This window comes from Octopus bimaculoides, chromosome 13 (genome assembly GCF_046866305.1).
Source record: "Octopus bimaculoides isolate indiv1 chromosome 13, ASM4686630v1, whole genome shotgun sequence".
Taxonomy (NCBI): Eukaryota; Metazoa; Mollusca; class Cephalopoda; order Octopoda; family Octopodidae; genus Octopus; species Octopus bimaculoides.
Genome location: NC_142940.1, coordinates 20,100,252 through 20,119,322, shown reverse-complemented (window position 1 = coordinate 20,119,322; position 19,071 = coordinate 20,100,252). Strand labels below are relative to the sequence as shown.

The window sequence follows — 19,071 nt, the reverse complement described above, 5'->3', positions numbered from 1 at the left end:
CTCTCTCTCTCTCTCTCTCTCTCTCTCCATATATATATATATATATATATATATATATATATATATATATATGAGGTGGGTGCTGAAAAGTTCCTGGCTCTAAGGGTATCACAAAAAGCCTGGTTGGAGGCCCAACCATCTGAGTTCTTTTACAGGGCTTAGAAAAACTCAAGTACTGCTGCAATATGTGCATGAATCTGAGAGGGGAATACGTTGAATAAAATCATAATTACTTCATTTATTGATGATAAAAGGATGAAAGGTGAAGGTGACCACAGTGGGATATGAACTCAGAGAGCAGGAGTAGGAACATTTTATCTGGCACCCTAACAACTCTGTCAATTCACCACTCAACATGCACACACACTAAATTATCCAATATAGCTCATCTTGGTAAGGAGTAATTTAGAGATTCAGCTGTTACTTCTTGTACATTAAACAACTACACAGAGGCTCTCTCATAAAGTTGGGCAGCATATTAGTAGTTAAACAGCTCCACACACCCACACACACAAGTGTTTGTGCTTCAAATCAGAATGTCTGAGAAAGTGAATGAACACTAACGTTATTACATATGTTGCATATACTGCATGTATTGCATAACTTTATATTTGGTGTAGAATAAACAGCATTCATTTATGGAAATGTTCATAACATCAATTTGACTTCTCTTTACCTCAAATAAATTATTATCCACTCTGTGAGGCTAATGACATGCCTACAGGTATGTTATTAACCTGTATTTGTAAAGTGCTCCTTTTTATCATTTATTGATGTATAATTGATCTCCCTTTGGAATATTAAGCTAGCCAGGTTCTGACATTAAGTAATGACGAGGTAACTGCCTGTAGTGTACATATACCTCCTGATTACACACATACACATACATACACATACACACACACATGCACGCACACACACAAATGACAGGCTCATTGTAGTTTCCATCAACTAAATCTAACCACAACAGTTTGGTTGGCAAGACGCCATGCAGTGGCGGCGAGCTGCCAGAATCGTTAGCACGCCGGGCGAAATGCTTAGTGGTATTTTGTCTGCCGTTACGTTCTCAATTCAAATTCCGCTGAGGTCGACTTTGCCTTTCATCCTTTAAGGGTCAATAAATTAAGTACCAGTTATGCACTGGGGTCGATGTAATCGACTTAATCCCTTTGTTTGTCTCCTCTATGTTTAGCCCCTTGTGGGCAATAAAGAAATAAGATGACATGCAGTGGAACTGAACCTAAGACCAAGTGGTTGGGAAGCAAGCTTCTTAATCACATAGTCATACCTACACTGATCAGGATAGTATAGTAAAATTTAAATGAGATTTAGCTCTTAATTATAGCAGATATGGAAACCACGTGGAGGCACATTTTGACTTGAGAAATAGATTAGTTGTTATTTAGCCTCAAGCCGGTACAGATTGAGTCAGCATATTAGGAAAGGCATTCCAACCAGGACCATCCTGTCTTTCATTTTGTTTTGGTCTAAGTGTAGTATACTCCAGGCTACATCATCCAAGAATCCTTCCCCACTTTTTTTTCTTTGTATTTTCAAGGTGTTAGTGTGTGATCTGAGGGTAATCGGGTTGTTACTTCTGGCAGGACGTGTAACCATATAGAAGCTCCCCCCTTACACATTAGTACAAACCAGATGTGGTCAGATTTACTTAATGTAAGATCAACATGTTAAACATTTCAGATGTCACTCTCAGTAACTGCCAAGAAGGCAGAGCAGCAAGACAAGCATCATGCAATCATTTACAAAATGATTAAGAGTTACAAAAGAAAATGTGAGAAGCAAAATAAAATCTAAGACTATGCAATTTTAAAAAATGTAAATGATCAGCACATGATGTTAAAGATTTAAAATTTGAATATTTGAGAACCTTAAGATATAACTTTAAAATAAATTTAACCCAATTGTTACCATATTTCTGTTGAAATACACTGCCATCAATTAGATTTATTTTGAAAAATATGAAGAATTTAGAAGAATAACTTTGTCAATATTAAGCTGGCATTTGGAACAAAAATTAAGAAACTTTAATGAACAGTTTTAAATCTGAATATTTAAGAACCTTAAGATATAACTATATAAATACATTTAAACCAGTTTTTGCCATATTTCTGTTGAAATACACTTTTGTTGATTAGATTCATTTTGAAATAATGAAGAATTTAGTAGAATAACTTTGTCAGTTTTAAGCTGGAGTAAGTCAGTGAGATGGCAGAATCATTAGCATGCCAAGCAAATGCTTAGCAGTATTTGATCCATCTTAACTTCCTGAGTTCAAATTCTACTGAGGTCAACTTTGCCTTTCATCCTTTCAGAGTTGATAAAATAAATACTAGTTGAGTACTGAGGTTGATGTAACCAACTAACTCCCTTGCCCCAAAGTTGCTGGCCTTGAGCCAAAATTTAAAACCATTTTTATTATTATTGTTAAGGCGGTGAACTGGCAAAATCATTACCACATCAGGCAAAATGCAGAGTGGCATTTCATCCATCTTTATGTTCTGAGTTTAAATTCTGCCATGGTCAACTTTGCCTTCTTTGCTTTTGGGATCAAAAAAATAAATACCAGTTGAGGACGATGTATCGACTAACTCCTTCCCTTGAAGTTGCTGGCCTTGTGCCAAAATCTGAAACCAATACTGAGCTGGAACTAGGAACATAAATCAACATGAAATTTTAATGGGAGGTTTTAATTTAGATCTCTTTTAAATGAGAAAATTGTATCATGGAACCAGAGTCTTGAGTAGGCTGGTATTAAAAGGATTAAATTCCTCACAACTTTTTCTTTTTATCAAGTGTAAAAATTAAATTTAATGAAGGGTACAACTCTTAAATGACATTTCGTTCAGTAAATAATTATAAAACTTGAACTCTTTTAAAAATGTAAAGAGTTATTTAGGTAATATAAGAACCAATCTGAGATAGAAAAGTGAGAAAGAGTTACAGATGTGAACTACTTTTTTTTTTACATTATTTATTTTCTGTTTTATGAAAATATAAGACAAACAGAAAGCATCTCAGACATCATATTTCTGCAAGCCACACATTAAATGTCAAATAACAGCATGGGGTTCATAAGCTTACAGTTTGACTACATTTGGTATGTGTACACACACACACACATATATATATATATATATATGATGACATATTAACAGAAAGTAATGTGCTGGAATACCATAACCACTCAAACACCTTGCCTCTATACATCACATGTCCAACTGTTTTAGACTTTTACTTGTTTCGTTCATTGGAGTGTGGGGCCATGATGGGGCACCATTTGGAAGGTTTTAGCGGCTCATATCAATCCTAGAGTTAGCTGTATGTACTCATCTATAAGTTGCACCCGTAATTTAGTGTCAAATTTTGGGTATAAATCTTTTTCTTTTTATATTCAAACTCGATATTAACTTTGCCTTGTGTATAGGTCACACTGCACATTTTTCAGTTAAAATCCAATATAAAATAGTATTTCCAGTACTATTTTATTGATTTCATCCTTGACTAGTTAAAGTAAGGGACACGAATGCAACACACTGTTTAACAAGCAGTGTCAACAAAAAGACAGCTGTTGAGAGAGACACACAAACATACACATGATAGACTTCTACATTTTTGTCCACCAGTTTCACTCACAAGGCACTGGTCAGCCCAAGGCTATAGAAGACATTTGCTCAAGCCATACAGTAGGATTGAACCTGAAACAGGCAGTTACAGAGCAAACATTTTAACCATACAGCCATACTTGTCCAAGTTTTATAACTTATGAACTTATTTCTATACTAGAAACTACGCTAATGCAATAGTAGTGCTGTGGTAAAGTCTTTAGTGCTACTTCAATGATATAGTGATTCACCGACTGAATTTATTTTTTTAAATTAACTTCATCTTTTCTTTTACTTGTTTCAATCCCTGGACTGCGGCCATGCTGGGGCACCACCTTGAAGGGTTTAGTCAAATGAATCAACCCCAATACTAATTTTTCAAGTCCTGTACTTAATCTATCAGTTTCTGTTGCTAAACTGTTAAGTTAAAGAGGTGTAAACAAACCAACACTGGTTGAAAGGCAGTGGATGGGTGGGTGAGAAGAAACTAAGGCACACATACACACACGCATTTATGATGGACTTCCACACAATTTCCATATAATAAAACAAACTACAAAGCAAAACACTTGCATATAATAAAACACTAACAGAGATTGACAAAAAAAAAAACACAATATAAGATTATATTTTATACACTATTCTATTTGTAAGATAAAAGAATGCTAATTATTTGTTTCAAGTTTTTGCATAATGCCAGCAACCTCAGAAGAGGGGTTAAGTTAATTATATTGACCCCAGTGCCCAACTGGTACGTATTTTATTGACCCTGAAAGGAGGAAAGGCAAAGTTAACTTCAGCAGTACTTGAACCCAGAACGCAAAGACGGATAAAATGCCATTAAGCATTTTGCCTGGTGTGCCAATAATGATTCTGCCTACTTGCCAGCTTCAGAATGCCAATTATGAACAACAGTAAATCAAAGATACAATTAATAATTTACAAGAAAGCTTTCTATTTTTTTTTTTTTTTTTTTTACTTTTCTTCAATTTCACGAATTATTTTCTGGCAAATGACATTAACCGTTTAACATACCTTCCAAGATCATCAGAAAAATTGATTCCTTCACTCATTTTGCCACCAACAACACTGAACAAAATGGCACCAGTTATTTTGGCATCTTCAGAATATTTGCATTTCTGGAATAAGAAATAGTGAAACATTTGGAGAAAGCAACTCATGAGAACAAGTTTGGCTACATTGGTTAAGAGGTATACTTGACATCCACATGGGTTAAGTTTCAATTCCACCGTGTGGCCACTTTGTGCAGACATCTTTTACAAATATCCTAAAGCTATAATACAAGAACAGTGCAATTTGGCAGATGGAAATTGTATGGAAGTCTATCATATCTATATATCTTTATCTATATTAGGTCATCCCATAAATAATGCAGTTTTTTCAATTGCATGAACTATAAGTCAGAGGGGGATGGGATAAACTACCTGCATCAACTTGCTTTAAAAGCAGGTGGTAATGTTACCTTGTACTTACTCTTAGTGCAAGGGTGGAGGTGCTTGTCTCCCCCTTGTAAGCATAAGGACACAGAAAATGTGTCAAGGCCAACAGGAAGTGGTGCTGCTTCTTTGGGCTAAATAGCAGTAGTATTATTCCCTTCATGGAATTGTCACATTAAGTTGACAGCATACAACTACTTTATATATATATATATATATATATATATATATATATAAAGTAGTTGTATGCTGTCATATAGAAATGTTTACATAGGTAATAAACTTTAATATATATGGATATTCGCGTCAAAGCTCTTATTTAAATTTTTGATATATAACCAAGGAGATCGATTCATAAGGAGTTTACTATAGACTTTTGTGGACGAATTTTTGCTATTTTGGTAACAATTACATGTTTTATCTTACCAATACATTTGGTATCATTATATGAACACACACACACACACACACACACACACACACATATATATATATATATATATATATATATATATATATATATATATATATATATATATATATATATATATATACACATACACATACATATATCATCCGTAAAAATAAATCCGCAAAAAGAAGCACACTCATATATATATATATATATATATATATATATATATATATACACACACATACACATGACATTAAAAACTGTGAATACATATTCAGACTTCCTATATTGGAATTTTCCTCATTCTGCAATATAATAATTTTTGTAACTTTCATCTGTCAATCCATCTGTGTGTGTATGGAAGTGGAGGAATGCATGTGTGTGTATGTGTGCACACATGTGTGTGTGAGTCTGTCTAACCATTAGCCTATATTTGTGCTACTATTTCATCATTTCATGTTTAGTAACAAAGCAGTTTGACAAATAGATTGCTAAAATAAATAGACAAGTGAAATAAATACTAGAATCAACATGATCAATTTAACACTTGAATGAGGTACCCCAGCATAGCCATAAGCTAATGGCTGAAGCCAGTAAAAAAATAAGACAATATATGTACATGCACACATTGGTGTATGCATGTACATATACATTACGTATGTATTATTTCACACTTACCTGAATACACTGTGCATAAGAATTAAGAACTTGATCAGATTCTCCAGCTTTCCGAGTCTCTCTGAATATCTGAAGAATTCAAATGAAAAATCAAAAGATAATTTCACTTTTGAGGAATTTCATTTAAAACCGCACAATTACAGATTTTTATTTATGGTTAGTGTTAGATCAAAAGTAAGATTTCTATATCCATGTATCCAATGAAAAGCACGTCTTAAATTCATTAGATACATAATTTGACTAATTATACATGGGATGCAAGACGTTAATTGTACTTGTTCATTTAATATATACAGAGACTCTCTTTCTTTCTCTTTACTGATGCACACATATATACTTTCACACAAACATATATATATATATATATATATACATACAAACATGACAAAACAAAGTGAATGGCTTGCTCCCCAGTTTGAACATGCCTCAAGCGTATTTAGACAGGTACACACACATATATATATATCCTCATCATTGTTTAACGTCTGCCTTCCATGCTGGCATGGGTGGAACAGTTTGATAGGAGCTAGCCAAGCAGAAGCCTGCGCCAGACTTTTGCATCTATCTAAGCAAGATTTTTACAGCTGGATGCCCGTCCAAATACCAACTACTCAGCAGAGTGGACTGAATACTTTTTGCACAGCACAAGCACAGGTGAGGTCAGTTTTGGCAAGGTTTTTACAGCTGGATGCCCTTCCAAGTGCCAACCACTTTACAGTGTGAACTGGATGCTTTTTAAGTGGCACCTGCACTGGCAGGGTCACCATGTAACTTGCAGGATAAAAATCTCTTGAGAAGGTAGAGGGCATTGGAGGAGGTGGTCTTATGTCAAACGATGGAAGGTTATAATGAGACAAAGACAGGTGTTTTGCTGTAGAGGAGGTACAAGAAGTATGATCAGAGAGTGGGGAAGGTATTGCAGTGAGTGGTGAAAAAATTGGGTATATAGAGTGGGCGGGGGGAGCTACTGAATAGCAATGATACAAAGAAACAGGACCATGAGGACAGGGTTGGAGAGCGGGAGGTAGGCTAGAACTCAGTTTTGCTGATGTGGGCAGGTCTTCTCAAGAACCTCATATTGCCAGACATCGCGATCCATTGTCATTTTCTTTTTATACATTCTAAGGACTGCTTGCAGCTTACTATCTTCCTACAACTTGTCCTTGGATCTTACCTTTACATATATTATATATATATATATATATAAATCAGAATTAGTGTGTTTGTGTGCGTGTGCATATGTTCCTTATGGATCTGAAAACTGTGTTGCCAATTTTGACGTATGAGGTGTCAAAAGATTCAGTAATCTTTTGGATACCAAATAAAGTATGTCTTTTGCACAACTCTTTTTTACTACAAAAATAACCTTGAAAATGAGGTTGGGTCACACGATTTTGAGGTCTTTACCTAAGGGAGGCAACTCTGTCTGAACAATCTTTATGTCTTAGAGCATAATGAGAAAATGCTTAAAATACATGGAGTTATACCAGGGAATGAAACTTTGAAGATATACTGTCAACTTTATTAGTATTATTTGTAGATAAACTTTTAATGTGAAGTATGTGCATCTGTATTTTGTTTAGCCTAGAGTTGCCTCTGATGTAGCAGACCTAACGAATAGTTCTTTTTTTTTTATCTTCCTGAAATACTGTAAACCTGTTTGTCTTTTGTTGAAAGGCCGTGTTTTAAGAGAGATTTGGCTGCTATTTGTAGTAACTCAAGTTACCACAGACACATCTTTGTGTGTGTGAGTGTGTGTGCATGCATAAGTGTGTGCGTGCATGTGTGTGTTTTGTTGTGGTTAAAAATGACTTTTTCTCTGAATAATTTGCACAATGATTTTAAAAAGAAATCTAGACATTTTTCTTACTGCTAACCATTCAACTTCAAATTACAATTCTTAATTGTCAAGTAGACTGAGATTTACATATATGGAAGTTCAATACGAAGTTTTGAACTCATTATCTTGTGGTTATTAATCCATTACTTTAAATTTGAAGCCATTAAGTCTTTAAGCATTACTTTTCTGGGATTAGTCTTTCGACTGTCACCATGATGGGGTATCACCTTCAAAAATTTAATTGATTATACTGATCTCAGTACATATTTCAATCTAGCATTTATGTTACAGATCACTGCTTCATGAACTGCTACATTTGAGATATAATGGGACACAATATTTGATTTAACAACAAATATAAACACTCACACACATACATATTAGGTGCAAGAATTACTACGTGGCTGAGAAGTTTGTTTCCCAACCACATGGTTCCATGTTCAATCCCTCTGCATGGTTCCTTGGGCAGATGGTTTTTACTATAGCCCTTGGCCAACCAAAGACTTGTGACCGAATTTGGTAGATGGAAATTGCAGCATTGTTCATCAGAAATTGACCGAAAAACATGTTTATAAAGAGTTGTTGTTTACTTCATACTCATTGTATGCTGATTCTGCCCATAAGAAAGAAACAAATAATATAACATGGCTGTAGGTCCTAAAATTCGGTGCATTGCTAGTATATAATAAATGTAAAGGTAAGATCCAAGGATCAAGGCGTAGGAAGATAGTAAGCCTCAAGCAGTCTTCAGAAGGTATAAAAAACAACTTTCAGGAACAACAGTGGTTTATTGACATTGAATACTGTAAATTTTTCCTGTATCGAAGTTTGATAGGCAGAAAAATTTGTTTTATAGCTTACTTCGTTTTCCATGCTGGCATGGGTTGGACACGAATAGGAATACAAAATTAGGGAATAGAGTAGATAAAATTCAGGCCACAAATGTTTCATAGCTAGCAATTGCCCAAACAAGGAGTAATCTGCTAGCTACTCATTGACCCAATGAGTATCTAGTGAACTACCCCTCATTTGGATAATTATTACTTCCAAAGTTCCGCTAGCTATGAAACATATGTAGCCTGGATTTTATCTACTCCGTTCCCTAATTTTGGAAATATATATATATATAAGCACCCACTACACCCTCGGAGTGGTTGTCATTAGGAAGGGCATCCAGCCGTAGAAACTCTGCCAAATCAGATTGGAGCCTGGTGCAGCCACCTGGTTCACCAGTCTTCAGTCAAATCGTCCAACCCATGCTAGCATGCTAGCATGGGTTGGACGATTTGACTGAGGACTGGTGAAACCGGATGGCAACACCAGGCTCCAGTCTGATTTGGCAGAGTTTCTACAGCTGGATGCCCTTCCTAACGCCAACCACTCAGAGAGTGTAGTGGGTGCTTTTACGTGTCACCCGCACGAAAACGGCCACGCTCGAAATGGTGTCTTTTATGTGCCACCCGCACAAGCCAGTCCAGGGGCGCTGGCAACGATCTCGCTCGAAAATCCTACAGGAACCAGTCAGGCGGTACTGGCAACGGCCACGCTCAAAATGGTGCATCTCATGTGCCACCCGCACAAGAACCAGTCCAGGGGCACTGGCAATGATCTTACTTGGCTTGCCGGGTCTTCTCACGCACAGCACATTTCCAAAGGTCTCGGTCAGTAGTCATCGCCTCGGTGAGGCCCAATGTACGAAGGTCTTGCCTCACCACCTCAGCCCAGGTCTTCCTGGGCCTACCTCTTCCACGGGTTCCCTCAACTGTTAGGGTGTGGCACTTTTTCACGCAGCTATCCTCCTCCATTCTCACCACATGTCCATACCAGCGCAATCGTCTCTCTTGCACGCCACAACTGATGCTTCTAATGTTCAGCTTTTCTCTCAAGATACTTACACTCTGACGGGTATTGACATTGACATTACACATCCAACGGAGCATACTGGCTTCATTCCTTGGGAGCTTACGTATGTCCTCAGCAGTTACAGCCCATGTTTCACTGCCATGTAGCATGGTTGTTCGTACGCATGCGTCATACAGTCTGCCTTTTACTCTGAGTGAGAGTCCCTTTGTCGCCAGCAGGGGTAAGAGCTCTCTAAACTTTGCCCAGGCTATTCTTATTCTAGCAGCTACACTTTCAGCGCACCCACCCCCACTACTAACTTGGTCGCCCAGATAGCGGAAGCTATCGACTACCTCTAGTTTTTCACCCTGGAATGAGATAGAAGTTGTTTCCTGTTTGTTTACAGTCTTTATTGCACCTGAACATCTGCCACAAACAAAAACTAACTTGCTAGTTAACCTGCCTTTGATGTTGCTGCACCTCTTATGTGTCCATATCTTGCACCGGGTACATCTTATAGAGTTACTACCTACTCCTTTTCTACATACTGAGCAGGGCCATCTACCTGAAGGGGTTTGTGTTTTATCTACCTTCCTACTTATTAGGATTTTGGTTTTAGCTAGGTTGACTCTAAGGCCCTTCAATTCTAGACCTTGCTTCCACACCTGAAACTTCTCCTCTAGTTCTGATAGTGACTCCGCAATTAGGGCAAGGTCATCAGCATAGAGGAGCTCCCAGGGGCAACCTGTCTTGAACTCCTCTGTGATTGCCTGGAGGACTATGATAAATAAGAGGGGGCTGAGGACGGAACCTTGGTGGACCCCTACCTCTACCCGGAATTCATTGCTGTACTCATTTCCAACCCTCACCTTACTGGCAGCATCTCTGTACATGGCTCGCACAGCTCTCACTAACCATTCTTCTATCCCAAGTTTCCTCATTGACCACCAGATAAGGGATCGGGGGACCCTGTCAAAGGCTTTCTCCATGTCAACGAAAGCCAGGTACAGAGGTTTATCCTTAGCTAGGTATTTCTCCTGCAACTGTCTCACTAGAAATAAGGCATCAGTAGTGCTTTTACCTGGCACAAACCCAAACTGCATCTCATCTAAATTGATTCGCTCCCTAATTAGTTGGGCTATGACCCTCTCTGTAACTTTCATAACCTGATCTAACAGCTTGATGCCTCTGTAATTATTTGTATCTAAAGCGTCACCTTTACCTTTGTAGCAGTTGACTATGATGCTGCTACACCAGTCATTGGGTATGACTCCTTCGTGTATCACCTGGTTCGTAATACGGGTGACTAGGCTATAGCCAACACTGCCAGATATTTTGAGCATCTCTGCAGTGATTCCTGATGGGCCGGGGGCTTTCCCGGTCTTCATACTCTTGATATCGGTATATATATATATATATATATATATATATATATATATAATGACAAGCAAACATATATTGTATATTTACATGTATATGTCATCATTTAACATTTGTTTTCCATATTGGTATGGCTTGGACAGGAAGAGCATCTAGTTACAGAAAATCTACCACAATAAACTCTATCCAACCCATGCAAGCATGGAAAAGTAGAAATTGCCACAATGAAGATGAAGGTACTGCTGCTGCTGTTGATGATGATGGTTGAAGACAAGTACATATGGTTCTGATTAATGACAAGGCAGAGCACACCAGCAATAGAAGCATTGAACCTCCTGTGTTACTACAGTCAGTGAGCAGAACTTTATTATAACAAATAATTGAAATTTGAAGCCATGCATTATGGGAAAGGTGAAGATAAATCAGACAGAAATTACACAATGTTTTGAGGATAATAATTTTTACGAAAATATTATTATCATATTTCATTAATACCTTTTTCTTAGCTGATATTCTTTTCAGAACTCCAGATGTTGTCCAGTGGGAATACACATGGTTTTCGAAATCATACGATGGGAAGAAGCAGACAATACCACAAGGAATTACATTGCACATATTAACAACAACATGACCAAGCTCGTTAAGCTAAAAATTAAAATAAGAATAAAGACATAAAAGAACGGGGAATTAGAACAGAAGAATACAAATATAAATATACATATACAGGCACAAGTATGACTGTGTGGTAAGAAGTTTGCTTCCCAAACATAAAGTTCTAGGTTCAATCCCATTGCCAAACTTTGAAATCATTATTATTATTATTGAGGGCAGCATTCTAACAACATTATTAGCGTGCCAGCCTTTAGCAGATTGATAAAATATGTACCTTTCGAGCACTGAGATCATCAATGAAACTGACTAATTCTCTCCTCTAAAAATTGCTCACCTAGTGCCAAAATTTGAAACCATTATTATTATTGAAGATGGCAGGCTAGCAGCATTGTTAGTATGTTAGAGAAAATGCTTAGTAGCATTTCTTTTGGCTCTTCCCATTCTGAGATCAAATTTTATCAAGGTCAACTTTGCCTTTCGTCTTTTCAGAATTGATAAAATATAATACCAGCTGAGCACTGGAGTTGGTGTAATCAACATAGTGCCACCTCTAAGATTACTGGCCTTTTGCCAAAATCTGAAACCATGATTATTATCAGTGAAAGCAGTGAGCTGGTGGAATGGTTAGGACAGACGAAATACTTTCTTTCAGTTCTTTATGTTCAGAGTGTAGTGAAACTAACACCTCGATCGCCATTATATACAAATCACCTTCTCTCACTATAAATATACAAACACGCGAGCGTAGTAGAAAACATCTTTCCCTGTCATCACCTGACTGATTATTATTTGAAGCGGCAACTGCTTCGTACCGTTCCTGCCAGAACGCAAACTGACCAACCGTGGCCCCTAATAAGGTCATGTGATAGTGTTCTTCTAATGCCTTCTGTGGAGCCTACTTTCAGCTATAAATAGCCTGCTAGATACCCAGCTAATTCATCTCGGTTCAGTTCTCTTAGAGACCTGTTCCGTGTACCACACAGCAGCAGCAGTTCTAGCGACGACATCAACAACCACTTCAACGACGAACTGCAAGATTCGCCACCGACATCGCCAGTCAACACGACACTACGACTACCAGCATCGTCCTCGCCGACAGCGTCAACTTGACTTCTACATACACCAGCTAACCAAAACTACCGCAGAACTTCTAACTCTGTTTGTGTGATTCACCTTCGCCACGATAGACAACAGACAACTTCTTACATACAGACTGTTACTATTGTGTACTCTAAGAACTGGCAAATTCTTATATGTGTTACTGACTCTTTTTCTATCTGCTATATCTCACGCATACACATACATGTATCACTTACACACACTCTTTTCTTTACATGACAGCCTGTCTTTTATTGTGTTTTCATTATGTCGCATTCACACTCACACACAGACATACATTTTAATGCTACAATAAATATTACTGTTATTCATCTTTATCGGTTGTGTTCTATCGTCTTCCTTACTGGCCATTTACGAATTCACTATGTTATCGAAGTATAACATATTTATATATCATGTGATATCATTTTGTGTTCGACCGTGTGACGCGTTTAATAAACGGAGCCCTGTTTTTCCATTCGTCACCATTTCTCCTTTTGGGTTCGCACGGTCATTCTTACAAGAGTTCAAATTCCACTGAGACCTACTTTACCTTCCATCTCTTTAGGGTTGATAAAACATGTATCAGTTGAGCAGTAGGGCCCATATAATTGACTAGCCCCTTCTCTCAAAATTTCAGGCCTTATACCTATAGAAGATAAGACTATTGTTATTGCAAGCAGAACTGTTAGCACATCAGACATAAAATGCTTAGCATTATTTCTTCAAATCCTTCTGAGGTCAACTTTGAATTCAACCTTTCAAGATTGATAAAACAAAGCATCAGTCAAGTACTGGGTTTATGTAATTGACCAATACCCTCCCACAAAAGTTGCTGGCTTTGGGCCAAAATTCGAAACAGTAAAAAGTACTGGAGATGGTTTCACATAAATAGCACTGGTGATGGTGCCATGTAATAAAGCACTGGTGCTGGTGTCATGTAAAAGGCACTGGTGCTGGTGCCATGTAAAAGCACTGGTGATGGTGCCATGAAAAAAGCACTGGTGACATGTACAAAGTACTGGTGCCATGTAAAAAGCACTGGTGCTGGTGCCATGTAAGAAGCACTGGTGCTGGTATCACATAAAAAGCACTGGTGCTGGTGCCATGTAAAATACAGTGGTGCTGGTGCCATGTAAAAAGCACTGGTGATTGTGCCGCATAAAAAGCACTGGTTATGGTTCCACATAAAAAGTAATCAGGGCATGGTGTAAAGTGGTTGGTGTTCGGAATGGCATCCAGCTGTTGAAACCAAGCCAAAACAGACTATGAAATTGGGTGTTGCTCTTGGCAATGCCAGCTCCTATCAAAACTTCCAACTCATGCCAGCATGGAAAACAGATGTTAAATGATGGTGCTTTGTAGCATTTCTTTCAGCTCTTTACATTTTGAGATCAAATCCTGCAAATATTGATACTGCTTTTCATTTTTTTTTTTTGTGGGTTGATAAAATAATTAATTACCAGTATAGCACTGGTGTCAATGTAATAGACTTCCTCCATCCATCTAATTGCTGGCCTAGTGCCAAATCTGAAACCACTATAAATATCATTATTATGGAGGCAGCAAGCTAGCAGAGCTGTTAACACACCAGACAAAATACTTAGCTGTGTTTTGTGTGTCTTACAGTTCTGTGTTGAAATTCCATCGAGGTCAGCTTCGCCTTTCATCCTTTCAGGGTTGATAAAATAAGCACCTCTTTCACACTGAGGCCAATGTAATCGACTAGCTCCACTCCCACAAAATTTGAGGCCTTGTGCCTATAGTCAAAAGGACCATTATTATTATTAGTTTATAGAGAGGACTGGAAACTCAGCAGAAATGTAATATATAGAGAGATGAGTTCTTAACTTTTGTATACGATTGCCAAATTCCATCACCAAGGTAAACATAAATGACGTAATCCATCACTACGGCCAACTCAATGACAGAAAGCGCAACTCGAAAGTAACTTATTTATTGGTCCTTTGAACAACAACAATATTTCGACATCTCGTGTGTCTTCATTGGGTTCAAAATAAAATAAATGTCAGTCTAATTCATTTTTAGTTTATAGAGAGGACTGGAAACTCAGCAGTCTATCTATCTATCTATGTATTTATTATTATTATTATTATTATTATTATTGAAATTTAAGGTTAGTTTAATGCAGTTAACCTACAGTTTATAACACCTGTCATCATCAGCATCATTTAACATCCATCTTCCATGCATCCATGTGTAGGATGGTTGCCAGGAAGAAGACTACCCCTGGCTACTGTGTTTTGGCAGGGTTTTTATGGCTGGATGCAAAATAAACAAATGTAAATATATCATGCTATTGCACAGAAAAATGTATGAAATTATTCTGTTTCAAAGCTGATTGGCCATTCATTCCTCAGGGGTCTGCTGTCCTTCATGTCTCTGCTTACAAGGAAAACCGAATAACAAATGCTTTTTAAATCAAATTCAAAATAGACACAGCTGGTATGGCTGGAGCAATTAGCACATCATGCATAAATCAGCAACATGATTAATTAATTAACAATCATTATTATTATTATAACACAGAATAAAAGTGCTTCATAATATACCGTTTGAACATTGTTCCTTGATTTAAATGTAAAATCCATTTCTTGTCCAGATGGTCCATTAGCCAAAGCAATAGTAAGTAAATTATTGTCAGGTATGACATGCCCTGTATAAAAAAAAGAAACAATAAAAAACAAATGAGTGAATGTATGTGTATCATCACAACCATTTTAATGTTCATGTTTCATCACTGGCATAAATGAGACAATTCCTTAACCCTTTCATTACTGTATTTATTTTGAGATGCTCTGTGTTTCTTTGAATTACTTTAAATATAACAAAGAATTTAGTAAAATATCTTAGTTATCATTTAGCTAGTGTTAGGAACATAAATTGTGACCAAGGTTTGGTGGAAATTTATAATTCAAAACTTATGAAAACAAGACATTTGTAAGCAGAGCCAGAGCCGGTTTCAGCCGGGTTGGTAGCAAAAGAGTTAAGGGAAACATTTTTTAACCAGATACTTTTCCTGTCACTAACCCTCACCTGTTTCAAAGCAAGGTAATATTTCCATAAGCATATTGGACAATTGATGGCCTCAACATGCTTCCACAGAAAATTGTTAACAAATTACACCATGTGCATTAATTATAAATAAGGAGCTCGTTTATACTCTGCACACACATGTCAAAACAAACACACACACAAACATGAATGATGGGCTTCTTTAAGTTTCCATTAACTGAATTTGACTCACTGGTCAACCTTCGGCTACAATAGAAAACATCAGTTAAAATTTCTTATCCACAGAATCATAGCTTTTCCTATTTTCATTGGTTGGATGGTCAAGAAGTTAACTTTGCAAACATGAGGTTTCAGGTTCAATTCCAAAGAGTAGCAGATGCCATGTACTAGAGCCTCATGTCAACTAATATCTTGAGAGTGAATTTAGTAGATGGAAATGATACAGAATCCTTTCGTGTGCATGTGTGCGTGTGTATACGTGCAGGTATATGTGTGCAAATTTTGATGTTTTCAATTGTTTCTTGTGATCAGCTGAGCAAAGCAATGATATGATGTTTACATTCCTTGCTGACATCGTGAAAAGTCACTCTGTGCTCTTGAAGAAACTGGAATAAAATAAATCTCTTACTTGAAAAACAAGGGTTGGTAACAAGAAGGGAATCCAGCCCCAAATAAGTCCCCTGGCCTTGTCCAACCCATGTTAGTGTGGCAAAATAGACATAAAATAAACAAATACATACATACATATATATATATATATATATATATATATATATATATATATATATATATATATATATATATATATAGAGAGAGAGAGAGAGAGAGAGAGAATGAAAACTACTACCACAAAATTATTTAAATTAAATGTTTTGCAACTGAAGTGTGGCATATGTGAAATTTCTTAAATGTTTCATCCTTATAACATACCACAAGAATATTCCAAAATTCTTTCAGGTTGGACACCAACAGACTGGAAAAGTTGTTCTTTAAATTCATTCACCTTGAAATAAAAAAAAAATGATTTTTTTTCTTTTAACCTGTGGCATATTTTAGTGCCTATTAAAATATATCAGTAAAAGATGCTTATATATTTTAGCCTGGGGTTAAGAAATCACAACTGAAAGAAACTTAACTATATGCCTTAACAATGTTTGAAAATTAAATATTTTTGACACATCATTTGACTGTTAAATAGTAAAGTTGCAGTACTTTATTGCATGGAGCATTGATGAATTGAACAGTGGAACAGCAAGTATATGCCCCGCGTGAGGGAGAGAAAATTGCACCAGGATCCAAGTGGTACATATTACAGTTACGTAGACTGGAGCAACATAAAGTGGAGTGCCTTACTCTATATATGTGTGTGGTAAACTGACAGCTAATACCATGACCCAGCTTGATAATGATACATCTATCAAGAACTTGCACCAAGAAGGCTTTTATAAGTATCTTGGGGTAAAGGAAGGGAAAGGAATTCAGCAGAGGTCAATGAAAGAGAAGATCAGGAAAGAGTATTATAGATGTGTCAGAATGGTCCTGAATACTGAACTGAACTTCCAGAATGGAATTGTAGCTATAAACTCCCTGGCAGTACCAGTTGTCCAGTATAGCTTTAATGCTATCAGTTGGAATCTGAATGAACACCAATGTGTATATACATATAGAGTAGGTAACTGCTGACACTAAACAGGATACAGCAACCAAAATCAGACATTCATAGGCTCTATCTCACATGAAGGAAGGCAGAAGTGGCCCAATCCAACTTGAAGCGTCCTATATAACAACCACAACAGGATTCCAAATGAACATCCGAAGTAACACTGACTGGATGATACAGCTAGTAAGACAACATGAATAGGGTAAGAAATTATACTCAATCTCAAAGGATGCATATAAATACAGATGAGAGCTTAACCTCTCTAAATATGATGATAAGGAGGACACACTACCCACTAAGGCAGCAAAAAAGTGTAAAACAAAAGCTAAACAGGAAAGCTTGAAGGTTATGCTGAGAAAATCCACTGCATGGGCAATACCCCAAATGAGCTGGGGAAGCTGATGTAGATATGAGAAGAACTCATCGTTTGAAAGTTGAAACTAAAGGATTTGTGGCACAAGATCAAAGTCTCCTCACCCAGAACTATCAAGCTAATGTCACACACAATGAGGTAGACTTTGCAATGACAAACTTGAGAGTATTGACCGCATTATTACCAGTTGATCAGTCCTTGCCCCTATAGAATGATCGAGTTGGCTAATACTGGAGCATGTGATGTTACTATAATATCCCACACACTAAAAACTGGTATGAACATCATCCAGAGCTAGTCACCGAAGGAAAGAATGTTACCATCCTATGGGATTATGGAATATATACAGATAAGCAAATAGATAATAACAAGCCAGACACTGTCATCAAAGACGTGAGACAAAAAACATGTCTGTTAATTGATATGACAGTGCTTACTGATAGCAACATCACAGCAAAGGAATTTGAAAAACCGTCAAAATACAAGGATCTTGTGATTAAGATATCTAGGATGTGGCTAAACAAAATCATCCCTGTTGTTGAGGGTACCCTACAAGAAAGGTACCAACAAATGTTTTGACCAGAACCCACAGAAACCAACAACTTTTGAGGCTCGAAAAATTGTGCTGACATCAACTGCCCACCTTCTTATATATACATGCATGAGGTCTCTCATTGAGATCCAGTCAGAAGAGGAAACAAAATGCAAATCAATTGGATAATAATAATAATAATAATAACCATAATACTTTCTCAGACTTACAGGCTGCATTGTTCCACCAGCAACGACAACAGCACGAGCTTCATTCACAATACATTTAAATTCCACAGCAGGGTTAAGTAAAAGGAACTTGATGCTCGAAACACTTAAGAGATCTATAAAAAAAAATAAAGATGAAAATAAAAAGATGAAATGATAACCGTAGAGGCTAAATTGACAAATGTATTTGCAAACTTTCATCATATATCATAGGTTTTTTTATAGGTCAATGAACTGAACCATATAAAATTAAATTTGCTCAAATTTACAACAAAATAGCTGCAGTGGATTTGGACTT

The 19,071-nt window shown here is 36.9% G+C and overlaps 1 protein-coding gene across 6 annotated transcripts in view; it reads right to left on the bottom strand.

Moving 5' to 3' along the window:
- Positions 1-19,071, bottom strand: part of LOC106880298 (ATP-dependent DNA helicase DDX11) — a 74,258-nt gene that overhangs the window by 19,401 nt on the left and 35,786 nt on the right. For 4 of the 6 annotated variants that reach the window (XR_016243978.1, XM_089361559.1, XM_089361562.1 and 1 more), the window contains 6 exons: positions 18,777-18,889; positions 16,912-16,984; positions 15,519-15,622; positions 11,731-11,880; positions 6,174-6,242; positions 4,659-4,762 (listed from right to left, as the gene is read on the bottom strand). Coding sequence is in view for 5 of the 6 variants with exons in the window: in XM_089361559.1 (XP_089217685.1) it covers positions 4,659-4,762; positions 6,174-6,242; positions 11,731-11,880; positions 15,519-15,622; positions 16,912-16,984; positions 18,777-18,889 (613 nt within the window). In the remaining variant the exon portion in view is untranslated. The remainder of the gene's footprint in view (positions 1-4,658; positions 4,763-6,173; positions 6,243-11,730; positions 11,881-15,518; positions 15,623-16,911; positions 16,985-18,776; positions 18,890-19,071) is intronic. The other 2 variants (XM_089361561.1, XM_089361560.1) reach the window with 1 other exon arrangement.